This window comes from Perna viridis, chromosome 5, assembly GCF_037379345.1.
Source record: "Perna viridis isolate PV_CMFRI_1.1 ecotype Kerala chromosome 5, ASM3737934v1, whole genome shotgun sequence".
NCBI lineage: Eukaryota > Metazoa > Mollusca > Bivalvia > Mytilida > Mytilidae > Perna > Perna viridis.
In genome coordinates, this window is record NC_142449.1 from 24,162,136 (window position 1) to 24,185,434 (window position 23,299).

General features: G+C 32.6%; 1 protein-coding gene across 1 annotated transcript; it reads left to right on the top strand.

The window, feature by feature from the left end:
* The first annotated feature begins 59 nt into the window (after nt 1-59).
* On the top strand, nt 60-21,998 carry LOC148616650 (DDB1- and CUL4-associated factor 8-like). Its single transcript, XM_088583834.1, has 14 exons — nt 60-146; nt 2,417-3,528; nt 3,981-4,090; nt 6,180-6,320; nt 6,749-6,843; nt 7,232-7,339; nt 8,410-8,437; nt 9,523-9,570; nt 10,395-10,452; nt 12,624-12,731; nt 14,305-14,435; nt 14,867-14,986; nt 17,139-17,252; nt 18,617-21,998. The coding sequence occupies exons 2-14, from the start codon at nt 2,454-2,456 to the stop codon at nt 18,716-18,718; spliced, it is 2,238 nt and encodes a 745-aa protein (XP_088439960.1). The 5' UTR covers nt 60-146; nt 2,417-2,453; the 3' UTR covers nt 18,719-21,998.
* The last annotated feature ends 1,301 nt before the right edge of the window (nt 21,999-23,299 follow it).

Consider the following 23,299-nt stretch of genomic DNA (forward strand, 5'->3'; position numbering starts at 1 on the left):
TAACAAATAACATTTATTATTGAAATTATAAAATAATTAAAAAATGAAAATTGACCAATCAGATGCGATAATATTCTTCGGTTTAGTGAAGGATAGAAAGAAAAACACAGCTGACTGCAGGAAGAGAAAACATTGACAGCCGAAATGTACGTCGCAGTTTCTCAAAGGAAGACAATATCTCATTTTTTTCCTGTTTTGATTTCTTAACATTAATTTATTGAGGCACTGTTTCTTTCTCCTTATACTGGCTTGACATGTCTTGATCGTGTTTTGTTTATGACTTATGTTGACTTTGTTACGACTCGATTTTTTTTTATCTCGTCGATGTTGTAATATTAAGTTGTGCTTAAGAATTGTTTGAATCTCTCTGTGTTTTATAGGCAAGCATGCTGCTTGAACTGTCAAAAGGTTTAACCCAAATTTCATTTAGAGTGAAAAACATGTCACTAGTTTCATGACTGATGTACATTGTAAGTTAACAACAAAAAAGCAGTCTGCATTTGAATTTACAGCATTTTGACTTTCTGGCAAAATCTCATGTTTTTGATATTGGTTTAGCTCTTATGTCCCAGCTTGTTAGGCAAAATCAGCCATTGGATGTCGGAGCAATCTTGGACTAATTAAGGAATGGGCTACTAATATGACAATATAGTCAAAATCTTATCCTGTGTCAGGCATTTTACTGCAGAACTGTGTTGTGAATTGAGCTGAATATCAACATTGCTTTTCACGGCTCTGCCACTTTACTTGTGACGTAATTTATGATATATGTAACATTTACTGGAAAAATTAGAATATTGCGATGGAAAACGCTTATTGTAACGCCCTGCTATAAAGTCGCATAATGTCTTGATTACAACACAAGCTGTGTCAGTCTTGAATGGTATGTTCATATTTGTCCCAACTGTTTTGAGTGTGACCTCAGGGTTTGAATTAAGTTGCATCATGCAAAGCAGGTTATTTGTGTGCTTGATTTTATTTACAGACTTTTTGAAATACAAGTGTAGAGCCAATTGATTATCTTGGGATTCTCCTAAAAAAAAAAATAAAGCCCTGCCTTTTTAGCTCACTTGGCTCAAAGGGCTAAGTGAGCTATTACCGTCCCTTGGCATGTGTTGTCAACAATTTTTCCAAATTGTTCTTCTCTGTACTTCTGGATTAATTAGAACAAAACTTAGTATGAGTATTCTTTAGGGTATTCTGCCGATATTGGGATGTGGGATTTTTTATCCTTTGTAAAACATCGTCGCTTTTACTAAAAATAGAACATATGGGTCAGTCAGAAAGTTTTTCTCCAAAATTGTTAAGTTTCGCCACATTGTGACAAGGTAAAAAGAGATGATTTGTGAAACCATGATGGAGTTATTGCCCTTCTTCTTTGGCTTTTATATTTTTTTGTTGCTATTTTTATTGTTATCACTTCAAAAAACATTGTCCTCAGAAACTACTGGACAAAATTCAATGAAAACTGATACAAATGTTCTCTAGGTTTGAGTGTTGAATAAAAAGAAGAAAATGACAAGTAATAAACAGCTAATCAGTGTAATTTTAAACTACCATACTCATATAAATGTCCTGTGTAAATAAATTTAAAAATAGAGGGGGCACTACAACTCATCTTCAAAATACAATGTACCAGCACTTCTCTGCCACTCCGAGTGCCCCTGTGCCCTAAAAATTTTGATAAACATTGTCACCTCTATTTTCAGATCCTAGGTAGAACATTGCATGTCTGAAATACAATTTGGAATTAAAATTGTCTTAAATGAGATAATAATTGAGCCTCTTTTTGTACTACGTGTAATTAGGAAATTTTCTTAAGGAGAAACAACCTTATTCAAGAGGTAACTTAAGACAAACAGTATCATTGGTTGATTGATTGATTGTTGGGGTTTAATGCCTGATCAGCAATATTTCAGCTATATTCAAGCGAGTAGTATCATTGGTGATTCAGGGGAAGGCACATGACTACAAATGTACATGTACTGTATTATATAATATACATAATGCATGTCACTGAATGATTATAGAAGCTGTACAATCTTTGAAATCTGTATTAAAAGCAAAGCTTGAAGGTATATGTACATTGTATATATACATTTAACTCAACTTCCTGCATCTTAGATGGCCTCAGACTATAACATGTACAAATGTACATAGTACATGGCTTTCAATTGAAAGATTCAGCATAATCAGAACTGAGAACAGTTGGACATACATGTACAGCAGTTGTATATAGATGAATTTTTGCTATACTGTAGCCTTTTGGTTCTTTATTTTATATATGTACATGTATATGTACTTGACTGAGTCCAAATTTTCTCATACCCTGCACTGACATGTTTTGTAAGTTCAGTAGTCCACATCTGTGTAAGCCTAAGTGTTAAAATGTACATTTTTGTATTTCTGTTTACAGAATGTAACAATCACGCAGTAGTTGGCTTCACACCAAAATGGCAGAATTAACTAATACCAGTGAAGAGCCTATTGGTAGCTTCAGTAGCAAGACTAAAATCTCAATGAATGAATCAGGGATCGGCCATGATGCAAGTATAGTAGTTGATATCAACCATTCAGTTGGTGATGAATCAGGAATAGGTAAAGATTTGTGCTGCAACAGTTTCTGCGAAGATTCTAATCATTTGAAGACCTGCGAGGACTCATCAGAAAACTTTCAAAATAATGGAAATTCTAATAGTATATGTGAAATGGTGGAAAATTCTGAATGCAGTAAAAATGGTGTCATAAAAGAAACTGGGTTTGAACATTCTGGTAATACTGAAAATGGAGTGGGTACAAGTGAGCAGAATATTAAGAACGACGGTTATGTTGCCATGGGGATGAAGAAGGAAGACAGTGGTATAGATATCCAAAGGTCCCCTGGTAAAGATGGTGCATCAGATCTGGATATAAGTGAATCTCAAAGTGAAAGTGGTGCAATGTCTGTTAAAACAGATTCTGGTGTTGCTTTAAGTTCTCAGTCAAAACTTTCAGAGAATGATGATTCGTCTCGTGAGTTGAATGATAGTGGCCAAGTTTTGGATGAAAATGGCTCCTGTGATGTAACAATGCCATCTGTTGATGAGATTAGAGAAATTGAGAGTGATAGTTCCAGTGAGGAAGATGATGAAGTTGTGTTGGTGAGAACAAAGAAGACAAGACGAAGGAGACGATCTAACAGAGTTGATTCTAGTACTGAGGAAAATAGTGATGAAAATGAAGATACTACTGGAGTTGTGAGAAACCAGAATGTCTCAGACTCAGATTCTGAATTTGAGGTGGATTCCAAAAAAAGTGAAGAATCAGAATCGTCAGAAGAGGAAGTTGATGAGAGTAAAAATTTGAATGAAACATTTAAACCAATAAAAGAACTACGTGACAGAGAATATGGCTATTCTAAACGACGTCCACTTCTTTATTTCCGTGAAAAAGTCCAAGCTAGTGCAACCATGGTAAAACGATTCAAACTCGAGTCCAAGTTAGACTATCACGATGGTTGTGTGAATGCTTTACACTTTAATAGGATTGGTATGTCAAGTTTTTGTTTGAAATGTATTCTGTTCAGATTTTGTTGGAGTGTCATTGGGTCAACTTTTTTTCAATCCCAGTCTATCTAGAACAAAACTGAAAGTTGGTATCAAATATGTCATGAAATAGTGACCCATTTTAAAGAAAGTTTTACTGCTAAAATTCAGTACCTTGTATCAAAAGCTCTGAACTGAATTTACACACCAGTTATGAATACATTGTAGTATGTACATGTATTGAAAAAGAAGATACAAAATGCTACATGTATTGATCCAGACCGTATACTGCTTGCATTTTTGTTTTCAATACTGGTAGTTGTTGTTAGTGTTGAAGAAAAAAGTAAAATTATAGGACATGCAGTATTTTTTTGTACAACAAAACAAACTTATTTTAAGAGTTACTTGCATGTACAATGTACTGTACATTTGTATTCTTGTTACATGTATTTATAGGGACTCTTTTGGCCAGTGGGTCAGATGATTTGAACATTGTACTGTGGAACTGGATCCAACAGAGACCAGCTTTGTATTATGATAGTGGTCACAGGAGTAATGTCTTTCAGGTACAATATCATGAATGTAATGACAAAAAAATACATTATCATTGTACATATACATATTAAAGTGTGAAGAAAACCTATTGGGTCTAGATTTGCATCAAATTAAGAAATTTAAAAGTTACTCTTCCTGAATGTTGCAGCCCAATGCTTGAAAATTATACTGCTCCCTATGAGAAGGGCAATTATAATCTGTTGAGAAGAATATTGCACTTTCTGTTCATTGTTTTCACTTACATGTAAGTTAGAAATATATACGACAATCAACCAAAATCTTAATTTTTCCACTCTTCATAGTGGAGTCACTCATTTTCAATGATTTTTTTTTTGTCTGTAACTGAGAAATGTTATTAAACATCTAGAATCATTAAATATTCCTTAGTACATGTATATAGAAAGTAGTAAACTACAAACAATTTTTGAAATGGTGACTTTACTGTGGAGAGTGGAGACACTGTGACTCCATTCATATCTCCTCTGTGGAGAGTAGAGAAATTAATATTTATGTTGACAGTATTGTACAATTTACTTTATGTTGCTGGAGTATATAGAGGCAACTATTTCGCTGTACCTGTGTATAATGCTGTTTTGCAGCCTGCCCAGTGATGTGAGGGTTTCCTCATCATTCATTGAAGACCCGCAGGTGGCCTTGAGCTGGTATTTTTTTTTATCTTTGTGGGAGTGTTGCCTCTTTGATATATTCACCATATCCATTCTCCTTATATGTACATGTACATATATGTGTATGTAGAATCAGACTATGATAGACATTTAGTTGTGTGAAAGTCATGGATTACTAGAAGATCTCATTACTAGCATTAAAACCTATGATTTTTCAACACTGCATACTTCTATTCCCCATACTCAGTTAAAATCCTGACTTAAAAACATACATCATTGTTTTTCCAAAAAAAGATGGTACACCTAGATACAAATATATAGTTCTTGGTAGAGATTCCTCATACTTTGTAAGTAATAATTCCAAATCATCTTCCAAATATACAGAAGATGTTTACAAAATGCTGGAATTTTTAATTGACAACATATTTGTCCAGTGTGGTGGACGTGTTTTTCAACAAACAGTGGGCATTCCAATGGGAACAAATTGTGCTCCTCTACTTGTTGACCTATTCCTTTACTCTTATGAGGCTGACTTTATAGCTCATCTGATCAGAAAAAAAGAATATCGTGTAGCTAGATCCTTTAATCTCAGTTTCCGCTATATAGATGACGTATTATCTTTAAACAATCCTAATTTTCGGGATTTGATACATTGCATCTACCCCAAAGCACTTGAGATAAAGGATGCTACAGACACTGTGAGGTCAGCCTCATACCTTGATCTATACTTAGAAATCGATGGTAAAGGAAAACTATTGTCCAAACTTTATGACAAACATGATAACTTATCATTCAGAATTGTCAACTTTCCTTTCATCTATGGCAATATCCCTTTAGCACCTGCATATGAAGTGTTCATATCACAACTCATACGTTATGCCAGAGCTTGCCAAAACTATGCAGACTTTTTGTATCCCACTAGAATTCTAACAAATAGGCTTCTGCAACAGAGTTGTGTTGCTACAAGACAGAAGTTTTATGGTCGTCATCATGAACTCATGGATCGTTTACTGTGTATCCATCTGCGCCATGAAAACTGATTTGTTCATGGTGTCATAGTTTTCCTAACATGGACTTTACATTTTTATGAGCAACTCGGCGGGTGTTTCTAGAAAAACAGAGGATGCTTACCATACCGGTGCACCTGGTCCATGCTCCCAGTTTTTTGTGGAGTCAGAGTTGCTCATTTACTTTTGTTACTTTGTATGTATGATTTTAGTTACTTTATGTTCTTTGTTGTGTATGTCTGTTTTCCATGTCTGGTCTTTGTCCCTGGATTATATTCTTTTGTTTACTGCTATAACCTTGGTTCCCTTAATTACTCCCTGAAACAAATATTGTCATTTGCTTTTCTTAAAATCCGACTTATTAATTTCTTTGAGTTCACTGCCTAGTACCGGTATGTGTACTATCAATTTTTAATGTTAACATTGTTATGTTTTGTTCCCTATTGTCAATTTACATATATTAACAGGCTAAGTTCATGCCATTCAGTGGGGATTGTCATGTAGTTAGTTGTGCTAGAGATGGTCAGATTAGGTTAGCAGAGCTCTCCTTAACTGGTGTATGTAAAGGAACCAAGAAACTAGCTCAGCATAAAGGAGCTGCTCATAAGGTCAGTTGTTCAATGAAAAATTATTTACAGTAAAAGAATTCATTTACGTTTTTAAGTCATCATTTTAACTTCGTTTAGAATACTGTCTGTAGCCATTATTATACCAGGGATGATTTTTTTCCGCTGTTTAGTGGAATTCTGCTATTTCAAATCTGGATTTTACCGTTACGATTCTTTTTTTTTTACTATATATTTACTTCTGATTTTGCCAATATCTGCTTTGTTTAGACCCTGTAAAATCATTTCTGATTATACAATGTAGCTTTTGAATTGTGTTGTCAGTGAAATTCTATCTTGTCCTTAATTGTGTGTGACATTGCTGAGTTGATGAAAGATTTGAAAAAAAAACTTAACTGATCTTTATGATGAGCTATGTTATGATGTACTGTATTTCTACTTGTATGGGGACTTTGTTATTGTAATTTCAGTTAGCTTTAGAGTTGGATTCCCCTCATGTGTTCCTTAGCTGTGGAGAAGATGCTTTGGTATATGGTATAGACCTCAGACAGGATAAACCCAATAAGTAAATGAAATAGATAAACAGAGATTTTGATGGAAGCATGGAATTTGCAACAAATACTGTATTGAAATATAGAAAGTCAGTCACAAAATGAATGCTGAACTATCCAAAAACAACTCTATAAACCACTATTAAATATATGTACTTGCACAATACAGTACTGGTACTTTTGCAGTTTCTTTTTTTATCTTTTCAAAGAAATATGAAATTTCATGCATCAAATGTTGTAAAAATAGAGGTTTGATTTTTTTCTAAAAGGACTAAAAATAATAGTTCCATTGTTTTTTCCATTCATACAAGTCATTAAACCTTTCATACAGTGTAAATTACACAAATGAAGAATCTTCACTATGTTTTAAGTAAGATATGACAAAATACTTCTTATTTATAGGTTGACAATAACGAAAGAAGATGATAAGAAGATACCATTGTATTCCATCCACTCAAACCCAGCCAATTCATATGAGTTCTGTGTTGGAGGCAGAGATCACTTCATCAGGTATGTTTTTGTAGTACAAAAATATATATATATATGGTCATATTGCTACAGACAAAATCTGCCCTAGAATGTAACCAAATATGTATGAAAGACTGAAAACCTTCGGAATTCTTTTTGATCAGATCAGATCATTTGTGCAGATTTTGATATGAACTTCATTTAGATTGATTGAAATCCTTCTTCATCTTTTGAGGTGGCCTTTCCAAGAAATGGCAACATATTTGGTGATACCTTCCAAAAGTATTGCAGTTGAGTGTCCCTCCCCCAACAGTTTCCAGATGATAAGTTTAGAAGATATCAAAGGATCTTTTTCAAACTTTGATCAATCATTTTGTATCATAAATACAGATCAAGCTCGAATTTCAGATTGTTTAGACAAAAGTTGCGACTATTTTTACTCCCTAATTTTTTTTTTGAAGAATTGCAGTTATCTTTGAATGCTAAGATTTGTGAAAGTTAGTTCTGTATGGAATTTAGATAAAGTTTAATTTTCATTTTCAGTTATTTTTACCCGCAATTTTTTTTCCTGATGAATTAGAGTTATCTTTCTTGGAATTTTAATAGTTTAAATTACTTTTGTTTTTTTTTTTGATAATTTGGAGTTGTCTTTCTAGGAATGCTGAAAAAAGGTGAAAGTAATTGTTTTTGAGATCATGTAGTCTAAGGCTTTTATTTGAGTTTGGTCTGTTATTCCTATGTAATAATATATAATTTAGCATGTGTCCATAGATGTTAAATGCAACACAACATGACAGGGTTTCATGTAATGTCCCGTAAGATTTCCTATTTTTAGCCCTTGCCATTAGACTTCAGGTGCCAGGTATAGGTATAATACATGTATGTACATATATCTGTACCATAATTTTTTTTTGTCAGCCACAACTTTGAAACTATTCATAGGAATAATTTCAAATTTAGTCTTTTGCTTCAGCATCATAAGTAAAACCATAATCTTTTTGCAAAATTGCAAAAAAATTAATGCAAGATTAAATAACTGAGATTGCAGTCAAGTAATATTTAAATATATTTAAAGTTTACCTTTCATTTATGATTTATTAATTTATTGACAGGATATATGATAAAAGAAAGATAGACCAGGTATGATTGTATAAAAAGTACATTGACATACAGGTTTGGACCCAAGTGTGGGAGGTAGTAAGTTATGTCCCCAGCACAGTAACAGCAAAGACTGTAAAATTGGTAGTCACTGCTTCTTTGCCAAGCGCATTGTAATTTAGAAGATAGTGATGACTATTGGTTGGCTCCAAGTTAGAATAATTTGCTCAAGTGAGGTGGCATGCCTACCTGCAGTCTTTTGCTTCTGTGAGCAAGCACAATAAAAATCTGGCTGAGCGTGTCGTACCAGTACAATGCAGAGTCTGTTCAAGTGGTGAATTGTTCTTGTCCTGAAATGCATGAAATATCTGCCTTTGGTAGTTAAACAATAATCAATCTATCTCGTTATAGAACTGTGAATTTGATTTTACATCAAACTGACTAGTATTTCTAATGAAACAGACAATTCCAGTTTATAAAAGAGTCTTGCCAAAAACATTGCATATTAAATATGACATTACTCCTCTAACTCTCCACAAAAAATGATAATTTCCTATTTAAGCCATTAACGCTAACATTAGGTAAAGGTTTTGAAAGCAATACAAACACCAAGAATTTGAAAAAATAAATGTATGTGATAACATAATTTCTAATCATAATCTGTATAGAAAATCCAGACCCTCGAATGTAGGTGTTCAGTTTCATTAACATACTTCCTCAAATCCTTCCTCAACTCTGAATTTAACAGATCAGTTCACTTAAAATTATTGATTTTAGGAAATTTTGGTCTTAGATTACCAGTGATTCTGAGGCCTATCTTACATAAAACTTCATGAATCCATCGATGTTTTTCTTAATTATATATTTTAATGATTCGATAATGATACGGTTAATGTTAATAGATATTAACCATGATATAGGATGAATAATCTGGTGGATAAGAATTGAGCACGACTACGAGGTTGGTACATATCCATTCTCTTGAACTTCCTAAAGGATCTGGTTCAAATGATGCAAATGGTAAGTTGCTCCTTGAAACATGTACAGTTGACTGAAATTTTCAATATTTATATGATCTGAATTTCTGTACTTCACTAACTTGTTTTTTTTTGGGGTTTTTTTTTCAGGATGATATTCACTCAGGTTTATTGAAAAAGTTTTGTCCACATGGCTTGGTGAGTAAATATGGTATGAAGGGATTAAGATCAAATAAGGTTAAATACAGACCTGGCGAAATCATTTTTCAACCTTTCAGACATTTGGTCTGGCAACCTAACAAAATCTGCTGGACTGAACAATTATCTGCCAGACCAGAATCATTTCTCTGATCCAATTCGAAGGCCATCTTTAAACGGGAAGTTTTGGATGAAGCGTGTCTAATAAAAAAACGTACCGGAAATCACACAAATTTTACCAGGCGGGCGGCTAAAAGTACCGGTCATGTCCGACGGCCCCACAAATTTCGCCATGATTGTAAATATGATATTTCTATGTAGTATCACATAGATTAGTTGAAACCATTGTATGCGAAATACTCTCTTATAATTCACATGTAAACTTTGACTTTGTTTGACTTAATTCTACAGGATATACACCAATATGCATGTAGTTTTTCTGCAAAATGAAAATTACTATGAAATTTGACTCGAACTTGGGTCAAATTGAACAGAAAAAAAGTTTACAAAAAATCTTTTAAACTTTCCAGTGCTATTTTATTTACATGCATATCGCTTATCAAACCATGCATTCATTATTTAAATGAATGAGTGTATTGCTAACTTCTACAGTTCAGTTTGTTAACTCCGATGCATAGTTTTTTTTTGGCATCATCATAGGGGATTGAAATGCAGATGCAGAGGTTACATATCATCTTATGATACAGTTATTCCAAAGCTCAGTCTGCTTGATCAAACTGAAGTTATTGTACAATGGATGTAAGCAGATTGCCAATTTGTGTTAGAAAATAATCAGTCTATTAATCTGTTGTTTATTTTTACAGGTGAACAGTGATGTCAAGGCTAATGTTACCTGTGCAGTGTACAATTATAATGGAACAGGTATACACTGTTGAAATAATACTTTGATAGACAGATAAATAGTGGCTTAATCCTGGTTTGCATACATTTAATTATAGGTTTAAATAAACAAAGACGAAATTGTTGTTTTAATCATTATAGTCTGTTCTTTATTGGTCACCTTAATTGCACCTGTATTTTACCTGAAGAATTGTACTTAAAATCTTAAGATATTGTTATGAGAATATCAAAATAAACTTGATGATGTTTTAAATGAAATATTTCATGATTTAATATTTTATTTTAGTACATGTTGTCAATATTGGGATTATAGTACAAAAATACAATTATTTACATAATAAATTATGAACTTGAAAAAAATTAAAACTGTAAAGTTAGTTTTATAGTTTATCCTTAATTAATGTCTGTTGAAATTTATTACATTCCTTAATGTTAAGCTTCCAAGTAAAAATGGCATTGGCACAACTACGAGCACTTGAATTTGTTAAAAACAGTTTGGCAAAGACAGCTTAGTCTTAGATGGGTATCGCTACAGCATCAGAAGTCAACGCAACACATGCATATATTGGCAATGTGTCATCAACACATGTCCTGCTACAGTCAACACGCATGATGGCCATCTGGTCAAACGTGGATACCAACACAACCACCCAAGCAACCAATCCAAAATTGATGTCATGAGGGTAATACAGACAATGAAAGACTGATCTAAATCCGAGGTCACACCAGTACCAACAATCTACGAGGAGGAAGCAGTGAAATTACGCACACCAGAGTGGAACGACGATACCAGGCAGATGGTAGAACAGCTACCTACATATTACTCAATTAAAACTTCACTTTACCACCAGAGATCACTGACCAGACCCGCATTACCAAAAACTACCATAGACATCAACCTCCAAGACAAATGGTGTACAACTACTGCTGGGGAACAATTTCTACTGCCTGATGACAACATTCACCAACGCATGCTTATATTTTCAACTACCAGGATTAAACCATACTGTTTATCAACTATACACTAGCCATGCTATGATCGACGGTTCCATGTTTCCACTAGTATTTGGCTTACTACCAGACAAAGACAACCTACATCAGATTCTACAGCCACATCAAAGAGATATCTCGCCAACTCAACATTGTACTTCAACCTCAGACTGTATTCATGGACTACGAGATTGCCACCAATAATGCCGCCACTACTGTATTTCCAGGTGTGACCATCAAAGGATGTTTCTTCCACTACACCAGTTTACCAACACATCAACACACAACTACAGCAACTCAAAGACAGATATCAGCAGCGGATTATGACTGTGATAGACTACGCAGATGCCGCTTCTCACTTACTACATCTTAATTAGTGAACTTTTATACAATACAAACATTGTAATATATTTCATGCTTTGTCATTTCTGATAATTTAACCTGATTTTATATTTATTTTAATGCTGCAACTGATACAATGGGTCTTAAATGTTGTATATGTATTCTTAGTATATGCAAATTATTTATTTTATTTGTTGTGATTCAAGCTATCTGAAAATGAATTGTCTTGTCCCTTATCTTGTGTTGTTGATTTTGTTATTAAAATATTTATTGAAAAATGATGTTTTACTTATTTTTTATAGGACTATTAGAAATGAGGGACAAATGTACACATTAAATAAAACACGCAATCAATGCTAAAACAAAACTCAACAGAATGCCAACATATATTTTCTGCAGGTAAAAAAAAATATTATGCATTTCATTGTACATATTTAAAACAAACTATAGGTCCTCAAGGTGTATGAACCCATTGTCTTTTTTGTTTATTTAACTATTTAATTAGTATGGTAATTAAATGTATGCAAACCAGGATGACACCTAAATAGTGTAGTTATAGTAAATTGAGAAGATGAAAAACAAGCAACAAAAAATACTAAACTCACACGTATATTTTGATTACATATTGAATAAAAAATTATAACTGATAAGTTTTTATTTTTGTTAAAAAAAATATGATACCATATAAATCTTTTGTGTTAGGATACTTTATCTAATTATACTTAAAATTGTTGTAGCGAGAAATGGTAATACAATGTACCTTTATCTTTATCTCTTCCAATTTTGTAATGTATGCCTTTGTTTATTATCAATTAACAAATACTTTCATTTACAAATTGGTGTAATGTGCTTTTTTCCAGAGATTATTGGATCATACAATGATGAGGATATTTACATGTTTAACAATTACCACACAGATGGAGCAGAGTACATCAAAAGATATTCAGGACATCGAAATAACCATACAGGTACTATTGAAAGTCCAATGTTAGAAATTTCTCAAATCATATCATACATGTGCATGCATACCTCAGACCTTTATGCTCCTGGCTTTGAGCATGTTGGTCATTAAGTTTTACTGGTTTCTGTATGTTTTTTTTTGATGTTTTAAATTTCTGTCAACTAAACTTGAGAACAATTCAAAGGAATGATTTGAAATTTGATTTAAGTAGCTGTCTTTGTAAGAATCATGCAAAATCTGGAAAAAAGTGATACACTCCAAAAAAGGCTACATATTTTTATTTTTGTAATCAAGTTGCTTTATGGATCTATATTATGAAATGTGTAATTATTCATTCAAGTCTGCCTGCTCTTAGGAGATAATCAATATTGAAAATCCAATAGATTCTATTGTATTTGAGTGTCATTGACAGAGTTATCTCCCTTAATTTTGAATTATACAGTGTATTCTATAAATTTTTTATCTTCTATGAGCACAAGTTATATGAAAAACCAAATGTTAATTTTTGTTTACTAAGGCATTTTAAACAAAATATCAAAAATAAAAATATGTAGGCTTTCCAACCATGTATCACATATTGCATGATCCTTTTCTGAGTGCTGCTTAAAGATTCAGCATATTGTTTGATTCAACAGAGTTTTGAAAAATTGCTATGGCAGGGTATACTGCATACTTTAATTATAATCTTTAAAGAGGTCTTAATCTCATATGAAATAGGAATCAATTTGAATTTAACCTATGACCTTTGAATTGCTGAGAGACTGATTTTCAATCAGGTGTGAAATTAATAAAAATCTGTGTGTATGTGAAAATAAGCATCCTGGTCATTCTAGACATTGAACCAGCAAGACTATACTGGTCACATGTTCAAATAGACGTATTTACACTTATGGATGCCATTGACAAAAATAATATATTTTGCCGTTGTTTTCTTGCTGAATTCTCCTTCAAATTAAAGATTAGGGATGTCACAATTTAAAATTGCATTGTTTCATTGACGTCACAAGGAAATTCTGAGACAAATCTGGGTTCATTCAGAGCAAAATAACAAGTGTGAATTCATGTATTGCTACTGGGTAAAATGGAGTAATACCGAATGCCAGCAGTTTTGAAATTGAGACAGTCAATATCACAGTGAACCCTATAAAGTGGGATGTGTTGTTCAATGGAAACATTCAAAATTCTTGTATTCTATTTATCTGTGATGTCATAGACAATTTGACCTTATGTTGTCATTGGATATTACCAATCTTTCAGTATCACTACAGTAGCCTGAGATATATCAGACAGTGAGAACAATGTAAAAAAATGAAGTTTCCGAAAAAAAATAGATCAAGATATCTGGACACTACCTCATTCATGACAATCACTTTTGATATCAGGATTAAAATCCACAAGTTGTTCTGCATGATCTGAAATCAGTTGATGACTGATAAATAATAAAAAAAAAACCCAACATTTTTTTTCATTTCATTTCATCAGTGTCATATTTGGGATTCTTTGCTTTATGACCTAGTCTTCATACAGTTTACTCTTGCGTCATATTGGAAGATAATTGTTCTTTCTCCTTTTATTAACAGTGAAAGGAGTTAACTTTTATGGTCCTAAGAGTGAGTTTGTTGTCAGTGGTAGTGATTGTGGCCATATATTCTTGTGGGATAAAGACTCTCAAGATATTGTACAGTATTTGAAGGGAGATGATAATGGAGCGGTATGTACTATAAATAAAATAGTTACATCATAAATCAAATGATATCCATAACTTTGTTATCTTTCCAACAAAGTTGTATTCGGAACATTGCAGCAATAATTATTATGTCTCCCTCTTTCATGTATTATCCATCAATAATTAAGATCCTTTAAGAATGTTTACAAATTGTTTACACATAAGTTTGAAAGATTCTGTATCTTTAATTGTTAAGTTCCTGTGATGCTTGTTATCTATGAGCTACTAAAAAGTTGTTTCAAAGGTATTTCAATGAATGATGAAATTGAAAAGTGACCTAGTATATGTGTGCACAAATAACTCTCCAAAGTTATTTTTCATTGAGAAAATCTGGAACTTTTGAAAAAAAAAGAAAATTTCTTATCAACAAAATATTGGCCAAATACAGAAAATTGTATAACAAGAACTAATTGTAGATCAATGTACTGGAGCCTCATCCTACCTTGCCAATTTTGGCCACAAGTGGATTAGATCATGAGGTCAAGGTTTGGTTACCATTGGCTGAAGAACCTACAGAGCTGAAAGGAATGAAGAAAGTATGTTGTATTTACAATCTAATTACATGTACATGTAGACCTTCTAATTGTTCCATTCAGCCACTACATGTAGAATCTATCAACACTCTCTCTTCTATAATAGAACAAGTCACCTTTCTAGAATCCTTTCCTCTCTAATGTACCATTCTCACTTAAATTATATATATTAGTAGTCAAAATCATTTCAACACCATTTCAGAAACTGATGATGGTTCAATAAAAAATGTAAAGGCACATCTCGATCAATTGAAAATATCTTGTATACATCATTGATTATAAAAGTGTAAGGTATTGATCTCGTCATTTTTTTTAAGTACCAGTCTCTATTAAAATCAGCAGGAGGTGATTCATGCATGTAAAAAACTCACCGATTTCACTTTTATTTCTAATTCAGAAACACCTACAGACCACATCATAACTTGTCTTAGTTTGTCATCTGGATTTTGCAATTTTGAGATAAAAACTATATAGATTGTGTATGACATTAGCACTTTACAAGTTATCATTCTTGATTTTGTTGGATTTGGTAAATTTTAGTGGGTGGATAAAGTATGGTTTTCTCAAAAGTACAGATCTAAATACAGAAAGGACTATTGTCACATAAAAAAGTATAGCATTTGTAGACCAAAAAAGAACCCTTTGTTTGGTGTTTTTTTTTTCTTTACCATGAAACACTTTACCATAGGCAGTGTCTGAAATTAAAATGGACTGGTACTTAAAAGGGCACTCAGAATAAAAATCTTGTATTTCAAGACAAATTGCAATAGGCAAAGAATGTATTGAATAATTATGATCAATACATTTTTATTCTTTCACTATTTTTTGCATTTTCTACTCTTTGCAGAAAAAAATCTGCATGAAATATGTTATTCTTTGAATTGGTTAGTTGAAATTATTTTCGTCAGAAGTATAAAACTGTCATTGGATGTTGCATTAAAAATCTCTTAACTTAAAATAAATAATAAACAATAGTTCACTTTATCTTAGACTGATAAATTGAGCCGAACTACTCTTTAAACCTACCGACAATCTCCTTCTTGTGAATTTATTTGAAACAATATTAAGCCTTGTTTATATCTATTATATTTTTTCTGTGATATTTTTTTCTGAACAAAAGTCAGGGCATTATAAGCCTTATTGGCTGAATATTATTTCATGTTCTATATTTATGTAATATTATTTATACAGGTTACATTAATTATAATAAATCATTCATTAATTCATGTCATAAACAATGAATAATAAAGACTAAACAAAAACCTTAAAATGTAAAGAATCTTAGAAATGAAAACAAATTTTATTATACAATTAATTAAGGTATTTCTACAACCTATGAAGTTTTAGGTGCAAGTTTTTGTCGTGACAAACAATTAAAGAAAACTATTTCTAAGCTTAATCCTGAAATTTGTAAATAGGGCTATTGTTTGCTCCATTTTTGACAAAATTTTGCACAAACGTCACTACATTTTATAAAAAACAAAATAGGAGGTTCTAATTCTAAACACCCTTTATCAACACCAAACTGTTTCCACTGCACAAATACTATAATCAGCTGATTTAGAAATAGTTCCATAGATGAAAAAATATAGAAAGTTTATGAAAATAGATATCAAATGTTGTCATCTTCATTGTTGAATACCATACTGCCTCGATGGTCTCAAGGTAGTGCGCTCTTCTGAGTGTGGTAAGTTGTAGATTCCCTATCGTTGCATGCCAACCGGCAAGGCTGTTAGTTCAGTAAGCTAGCATAACAAATAATCCTGCTTAGTGAGTCGGTCTTTGTCCAAAGCATGGTCTGATTGGTTGGTTAATTATTCTAATCTTGAAATGCATCAAATATCTGACATAGGATTTTAAACCATAATCAACCAATCAATATTAAATACCCTATGATTTGCTATATACCATCTGCATTCAAACATGTCCAGCCACTTTCTGTTGAGAACACAAAAGATCTTTGTAACTTGGGAAAATACTTATATGAGATATTTCATATTAGAAATATATTGTAACTCAATAATATCTGATGTTTCATGGTTTATATTTCAAATTGTATCTTACTGCTGTAAAAGTGCATTATTGTTTATACTGATGAACTGTATTAGTTTGAGGTAACAAAGAATTGAATTGAGAATTGATTTGAATATTACAGGTAATGAAGAGAAATTTAAAGCAGAGAGAAGATGAAAGAGTCCATGATGTAGATATGATTGATGGACAAATGTTATGGTATATCATGCATCATATGCCTAGAGCAAGGAGAAGGGTATGTCTAGTGATATTACTTTTATTGGCATATTTAATATATGATGCAACTTTAAAGAATTTATTATTGTTGGCACCACCTAAAACATATTATATCACACTCCAACTTGGTAGAGTGACTACACTGTATTTGCCTTTTTAGTTCCCTATCAGCTTTAGCCATAGGGGACTTGAGATTTGCACTTCTTCTGTCCGTCTGTCAGTGTGGAAAAAAATTGAAGTTTTCCGTCCTTTTTCTCTAAATGCTTGCAGATATTGAGCTGATTTTTGGTATAGAGTCAACCTTGATAAGTAACAAATCAAGTTTACTTTACATTCCGCTTCCCTGATTTTTGTCGGAGTTATGGCCCATGAACTGTGAAAAATTTACTGAAATTTAAGTTTTCCACACTTTTTTTCTAAGTGCCTGCAGATATTGAGCTGATTTTTAGTATGTGAGTCTACCATGGTGAGTTTCAGATCAAGTATTCATTATGTTCTGCTTTGCTGATTTTTCCAAAGTTGCCAACTTTCAGTTTTATGTACCATACCAAAATTTAAGTTTTACATGTTTTTTTCCAAAGACTTAAGATATTGATTTGTTTACAAATCAATCAACTGTTATTTGAAACCCAATCTGTCCAATTATCTGTGCATAAAACTTTGCAAATCTGCATCTGTTAAATGGATTTGAACATCTTCCTTGTCTTTGTCCATATCCCTTTTTCTGTTAAAAATAAAAGTCATTTCCTCAATACAAAGCAGACAGAGTGGTTGTCTATGAGTTAGAATTATTTGTGAGAGTTGGATGACATGCCTATCTGCAGGATACTTACTTATGTGAGCTAGCACAGTAAAAACCCGGCTCAGTACGTAAGCAGAGTTCTGTTTGATTGTCAAAGTTTCTCGTCCTGAAAAGCACGAAATATATGACCTACAATGCAGAACGAAAATCTGCCAGCCAATCTATTGAGTTTTTTGACTTGAAAGGTGTTGTTAAAACTTATTGACCTTTAGGCCAGTGCAGTCTGTACCTTTGGCTTCTGCACTCAGAGGAAAAAACAAATTGTCAGCAGTAAAGCACACTAAAGACATACATTGACTGTACAGACGATTAATACAGTATACATGTTTAGTCAATAAAACTTTTGAAAATACAGATCATTATAATTCTGCAAAACAAATTTGAGGGTCTATGGGAATCAAATAGTTGGTCTGTTTTTGCTGCTTGTTTGCACAACTCTTAAACTGTAAATTGAAAGATATGTAAAAGGGAAACAGTCCACCTAAAGGGTTTTATTTGTTGCAGAAGGGTTGGTTCTTGGCCTTAGTGTTAACTGTAGTATATAAAAAGAAGTTAATAGAAGAAAATCATTTCTGTTATAGCGAGAAAGAGAAGCTGAAGACAGAGACACCTCCAGTCTAGAAAGTGACAATGATACATCAGACTCTGATGATATTCCCAGAATTCCTTGTGCTCCATCATAGTCGATAAAATATCAAATCATCCTAACTCATGTTTTCTGGTACTGAACATGTATTTTTATTTGGTGGGTACCAGTTTTCAGTGGATATTTGTTTTCTTAAAATCCACTAATGCATTATCATCATTGTAAATTACCAGATTGGAATCATGTTAGAATCAAATTCAATTCCATGTTCTGGATAAAAAAAACTTCAAAACCTTAAAAGTTGTACCCACCAGTAAAAGTAATGTTACAGTAAACTGCCATTGTTTTCATAATGAAATTGTTCTCATCTTTGCATAGTCACTAGAAAATAGTTTTTATAGATTGTGATAATGATCCGTATTATTACTGTACAAATATTTTTGTCACAGTCAGCTATAAACTGACAAAGCAGAGTTAAAGTCGAGTTTGCCTGTCAAATTGTCTCTCTGTCTGTTAACCTATGTGATTGGATCTCTTTTAAAAGCTTGTTTGATTTGCTTTGTAGTTTTGGAGTATTGGTTGTTACAATGTAAAGATAAGCCTGTATTCAGCCATATTGAAACAAAACAAAGCATGTTAAGATTTTTTCAACAATTTTTGTTCTTTTTTTTCATAAAATGTATTTAATTATTTGAAAAAGTGGACTGTATATAGCATTTGGTATGTTCATGGAACTATTTTAGCATTTTGTTTTCTGCCTTAAGGCCATCCCTATATACAACACTATAAAGGTCATAACTTCAATGATTATGAAATTATCCAGATTTTTCCCATTTGATCATGTATACATTCATAAAAATATTTCCCTTGTTTTAGATGACTGTGATAAGTTTGTGTGCTAGTCTTCGTATTATATGTTTGCAATGTGTGCATGTTTGTTCTACAAGTACAGAATTGATCATTTTGAAGTGTATTTTGTTTCTTTTTATACTTAGGTGGACATGTCATGGTATACTTTTGTCCCTCCATCTGCTCACACTTAAAAAAAACCTCTTTTGATAATACATATATTTTGGTGCAATGTTTTCATAGATGTTAACTCCCTTTCGTTATTCATTGTTTTCCTATTTAAATGGGACTGTAAACACTGAAAAAAGGGAGGAGATGAATATGGTATCACATGCATTAGTGCAACTGTTTATTGATGGGCCACAATTTTTTTGTTTGTTAATTTACATATTTTAGCTGGAACTATAGGGGATAGGAGTGTCAAAACAAAAATAAAAATAAAGAGAAGAATTTAAGACAGGTGTGGTGTAAGATGTTCATTTCTCACTGGATTTTTTATTTTTATTTTTTCCAATGTTAAAGTTAAAGTGACAGGAGCCCTCTGATCACATTTTTGTAGTAAATTGCTGTTTGAAACATTTTAGGCCAGTTTAAAATAATAAAATAAAATATATATATAAAAAAAAAAATAGAAAATATACTACATGGTATTTAAACAATAAAATTGGTTGTTTCTGTAAACCAACTGTAGCTTCTTAGAAAAGCATCTTTCAATGTAAAGATAAACTTGTTTTTTTATGCTTGTGTTATTTCCTTGCTAGACCGTGTATAAGGCCAACTGAGAATGATTTCATGACACCCCTTGTCTCTTTTCAGGGCTCCTCATTACCTGTTTGTTTTTGCCATATCAATGAAATAAACATATAGTATCTCTTTTCATGTAAAAAGTACCTTAATTATTTGTTCGAACAATAAAAAGGCATTAACTGGTACTGCCTCAATTTAGAAAAATGGTATGATAACCAAGAAATTAACTTTGAAAGGCCTTATTTTAATGCAAACATACCATTCCCCTAAAGAATCTTGCAGAGAAAAATGTTTCATCAGATATCATTTTTTGTCTCTATATACAGGTACCTTGTACTGCTTTGTGAAATTTTCTTTATCACCATGAACACAAACTAGTTTTCAGTTTATAAGATTATTTTTGTTACTATGAATGTATTTGATAAAATAGTGTTTGATAAAAGAGCAATGCTTTATATTTATTGTGAACAATTAAGGCCATGTTTAAAGAAAATGTTTGTTAGTCCTAACTTGACTTGTCCATGAGGTAATTCAAAGATCAATAGATAAATTCTATGATAAAATGGAATTCTTAAAATGGTATCACAAGGTTATATGAAGGCAGGGATTGAATTTTGGCCTTGGCCTTGTGATTGAAAATTCTTATCCTTTGTCAAATATTTTATTTTAATCATTATTTGGAGCTGTATCAAGCTTGAATGGTTTGTCCATACTTGCTCTATTTAGTCACGGTTTGACCTCTGGTGGTATCATGCTGCATCTTGAGTGCTGTCTTTTTGTTAATTTTTTTGTAACATGGCCTTAATATCTTGTGTGGCAAGATATAATTCAAAATATTTCTCTGACTGATCTAAAACATAAGTTCTTTTGACATGAAAGTACCTCCATGTTAATGTTTACTTGTCAAATCATGAGTAAATTTTATTCTGAAACATGTATACAAATTGTTTCCAATTTAAACCTCCATCAATGTGGGCCATTTTACATTCATGTGTATTTCTTTAGACAAATAAATGAACATTTTGGGTTCATGCAAACACAAATTATAGCATGGATGATATTTCTCCTTTTCAGAACATATTAACAGGTGCTAATATAGTTTTACACATGAAAATTTACATCATGTATTCATTATGTACATGTGCATGCATTTATTTACAAAGAGTTTAACCTTGGTTCCCTTGATTACTCTTACACATGAAATACACATACTTACATGTGCGTTAAACACAGTGCGTGTAAATTTGGCCATACTCATTGTTTTGAGTAAACAAGTTCTTTACAATTTTAGTGGTTGTTGGCTTTATTTCAATGGAAGGTGACTTGCTTAGTTTCATTGTAATGGTGTCAACAATCAGAAAAGTAACCACTTGTCGTATTTTGAATAAGTGAGCCTTGTATTGTTTAGTTGGCATTGATTAAGCATTACTTGTACGCATAGGCACTTTCCTGTTCAGTGTAATGGAACCAGAATGACAGTTCAACATGGAAATTCCTTCAAAATGCTTTCACAAGTGATCATGATTACTTTTCATTACATGGTTGAGTAAGTTCAATATTTGGTTGCTTTTCTTTATATTTGAAGACGTGCGTGACAACAAAGTTATGAAATTTTGGTTGCTATTCTTTATATTTGAAGACGTGTGTGACAACAGACAGAGTTATGAAATGTAATATATTGTAAAAAGAATTTTTGACAATGGAGTGCTAATTATATTTTGTTCAATGATAATAAAAACCATAGTTCTTAAATAAAATCTCATTTATTTGAGAAATCAAAATGGTGTTTTGTAATCTGTTAATTAGGAAATTATTTGATGCACTTTAGTGGCTTAGTGACACACTGTGCTTTTTTAAATTACCAGTACGTAATTTTCTTGACATTTCAATATCTAAAACACCATTTGATCAACACTGACGGTGATAATAAATGCAAGCACTGTTTTCTGAATTAATACAGTGACACCCCTTCAAACCTCATCCTTTTTTGGGTTGAATGGGTACTTCATACTTTAGAGTGAATTATTAATAGCAAAACAATCTTGGAATTGAATTTCATTGTAATCGGTCAAGGGAGACCACCTTTTTTTTGGGAGAGGTTAAAAACTGAAATCAGTTTGTCGCCAGGATTGCACCCCATTTTTTTTTTTAAATTTCATTCCAAGTTTGGTGAATTATAAGTAGTAAGAAAGACTTGGATAGGATTTTCACAAAAATCGATAAAGAAAGGTTACATTTTTGAAGGATGACTAGTGAGGGTAGCGTCACTTTTTTTGTCCTGATGGTTTTCATTCAAAAACTGATGAGATGCGCTATCAAGGCGACAATTAAAACTTGGATTGGTTTAATACACAAAAATAAAAACTTGAATTGGTTAAATTCATATAAATCCGTTAAGGGGACACCTTATTTGGATATAGAGTGAAGTTTTTCTAAATATTGTAGCCCCGTGCGGGTCCGGGTGTCAAAAGAATAGGCCTGCAGCAGCGCTAAACTTGTAAAAGGCGACTAAATATTGCTCACAACCCTGGCCGGGGGCTAGTGTGCTCTGCCCACAGAGCAATTGGGTTGTGTGCCCCAGGTGGTGGAATGGGGTAACCCTGGCATATTACATGCTGGGGTCGTCAGGCTATAATACGGCAAACGATAGTGGTGCAACGTGTTCGGAAAGATGTCACGTTCCTCGCACGTTAAAGAACCCTTCTGTGGTATTTACCCGGAGTAGGAACCATAGGGCTCCACCACAGGAGGTTAAATTGCCCAACCCTACCAATCCCTTCCTATTTCCAGTGGCAATCAAAATTTGTCGACCCCCATTTTCCCTGTGTCCCATCCCATTTTTCATTTCATAATTTCATGTTCATTTTATCATCCATTTTTTGTTCATCTCCTGAATATAGCTGAAATATTGCTGCTCGGGCGTTAAACCCCAACAATCAATCAATCTAACTATTGTAAATGTTTGCACGTGGGGGTATTATGAGCGAGCTCACAAGGTTCTTTAATTTCAGTTTAATTCAGTGTTCGTTTTCGACGGATTTTTAACTATTGTTGTTAATAAAACCAACTAGGTGTGTGCTAG